Here is an 835-nt window from a genome sequence, read left to right as displayed (position 1 = left end):
GGGGGGAGAATCTCTTGAAAGGGCGCAGGAACTGCAACGCAAAATAATAGCCATGCTACATAGCGGTACATTTGAACTTCGCAAATGGGCGGCCAACAATCCGAAGCTGCTCGAAAACATTCCAACAGAACACAAGGCAACACATGGTGTGTTGCACCTCAACGCAAAGGAAACCATAAAACTTTGGGCCTATCATGAAACCCAGCGACTGACAATTTCGAATTCAATCTATATTTTAAAATTCCAAGGGTGCCGCCACAAAACGGAGCATTTTGTCAACTACAGCGCGTTTATTCGATCCGCTCGGCTGGTTTAATCCGGTAATAGTTACAGCGAAAATCATCATGCAACAATTATGGTCATTGAAACTTGGCTGGGATACACCAGTGCCAGACGATATACAAACTCCTTGGAAGCGGTTTATAGAGGAGCTACCTAATATCTCCCAAATACGTCTTCCACGCTGGTTGGATACTGGTGCCACTAATCCGGCTAAGGAGCTGCACGTGTTCTGCGACGCGTCTACACTTGCATATTCAGCAACAGCCTATCTACGAGCGCGCGATGATGGCGGAAAATGGTGCACCAGTCTACTACTGGCGAAGTGCAAGGTTGCCCCCATTAAACCGAAAATTACTATCCCACGAGCGGAGTTATGTGGAGCGCTTCTTGCAGCAAGGCTTGTTCAGTTTTTGCAGAGACACCTGCGCCTTCCTATCGATAATTCACGCATACATTTTTGGACGGATTCAATGATTGTTTTGGGATGGATTCGTGGAGATCCCAATCGTTGGAAAATTTCCGTATCTAATCGTTTCCATAAAATTTTTGAAGT

General features: G+C 45.9%; 1 protein-coding gene across 1 annotated transcript; it reads left to right on the top strand.

Moving 5' to 3' along the window:
* Positions 1-316, top strand: LOC118732859 (the record flags this gene model as incomplete). The annotated part of the gene is given in 1 exon segment (XM_036461964.1): positions 1-316. A coding segment is annotated over 1 exon segment (316 nt), but the record flags the coding sequence as incomplete, so codon positions are not given.
* Between the last annotated feature and the right edge of the window lie 519 nt (positions 317-835).

The sequence above is a fragment of the Rhagoletis pomonella genome, unplaced genomic scaffold, assembly GCF_013731165.1.
Source record: "Rhagoletis pomonella isolate Grant_MI unplaced genomic scaffold, Rhpom_1.0 Rhpom_scaffold_30875, whole genome shotgun sequence".
NCBI classification, from domain to species: Eukaryota; Metazoa; Arthropoda; class Insecta; order Diptera; family Tephritidae; genus Rhagoletis; species Rhagoletis pomonella.
The sequence above is the reverse complement of the archived record's forward strand: the minus strand, read 5'-3'. Positions and strand labels throughout refer to the sequence as shown.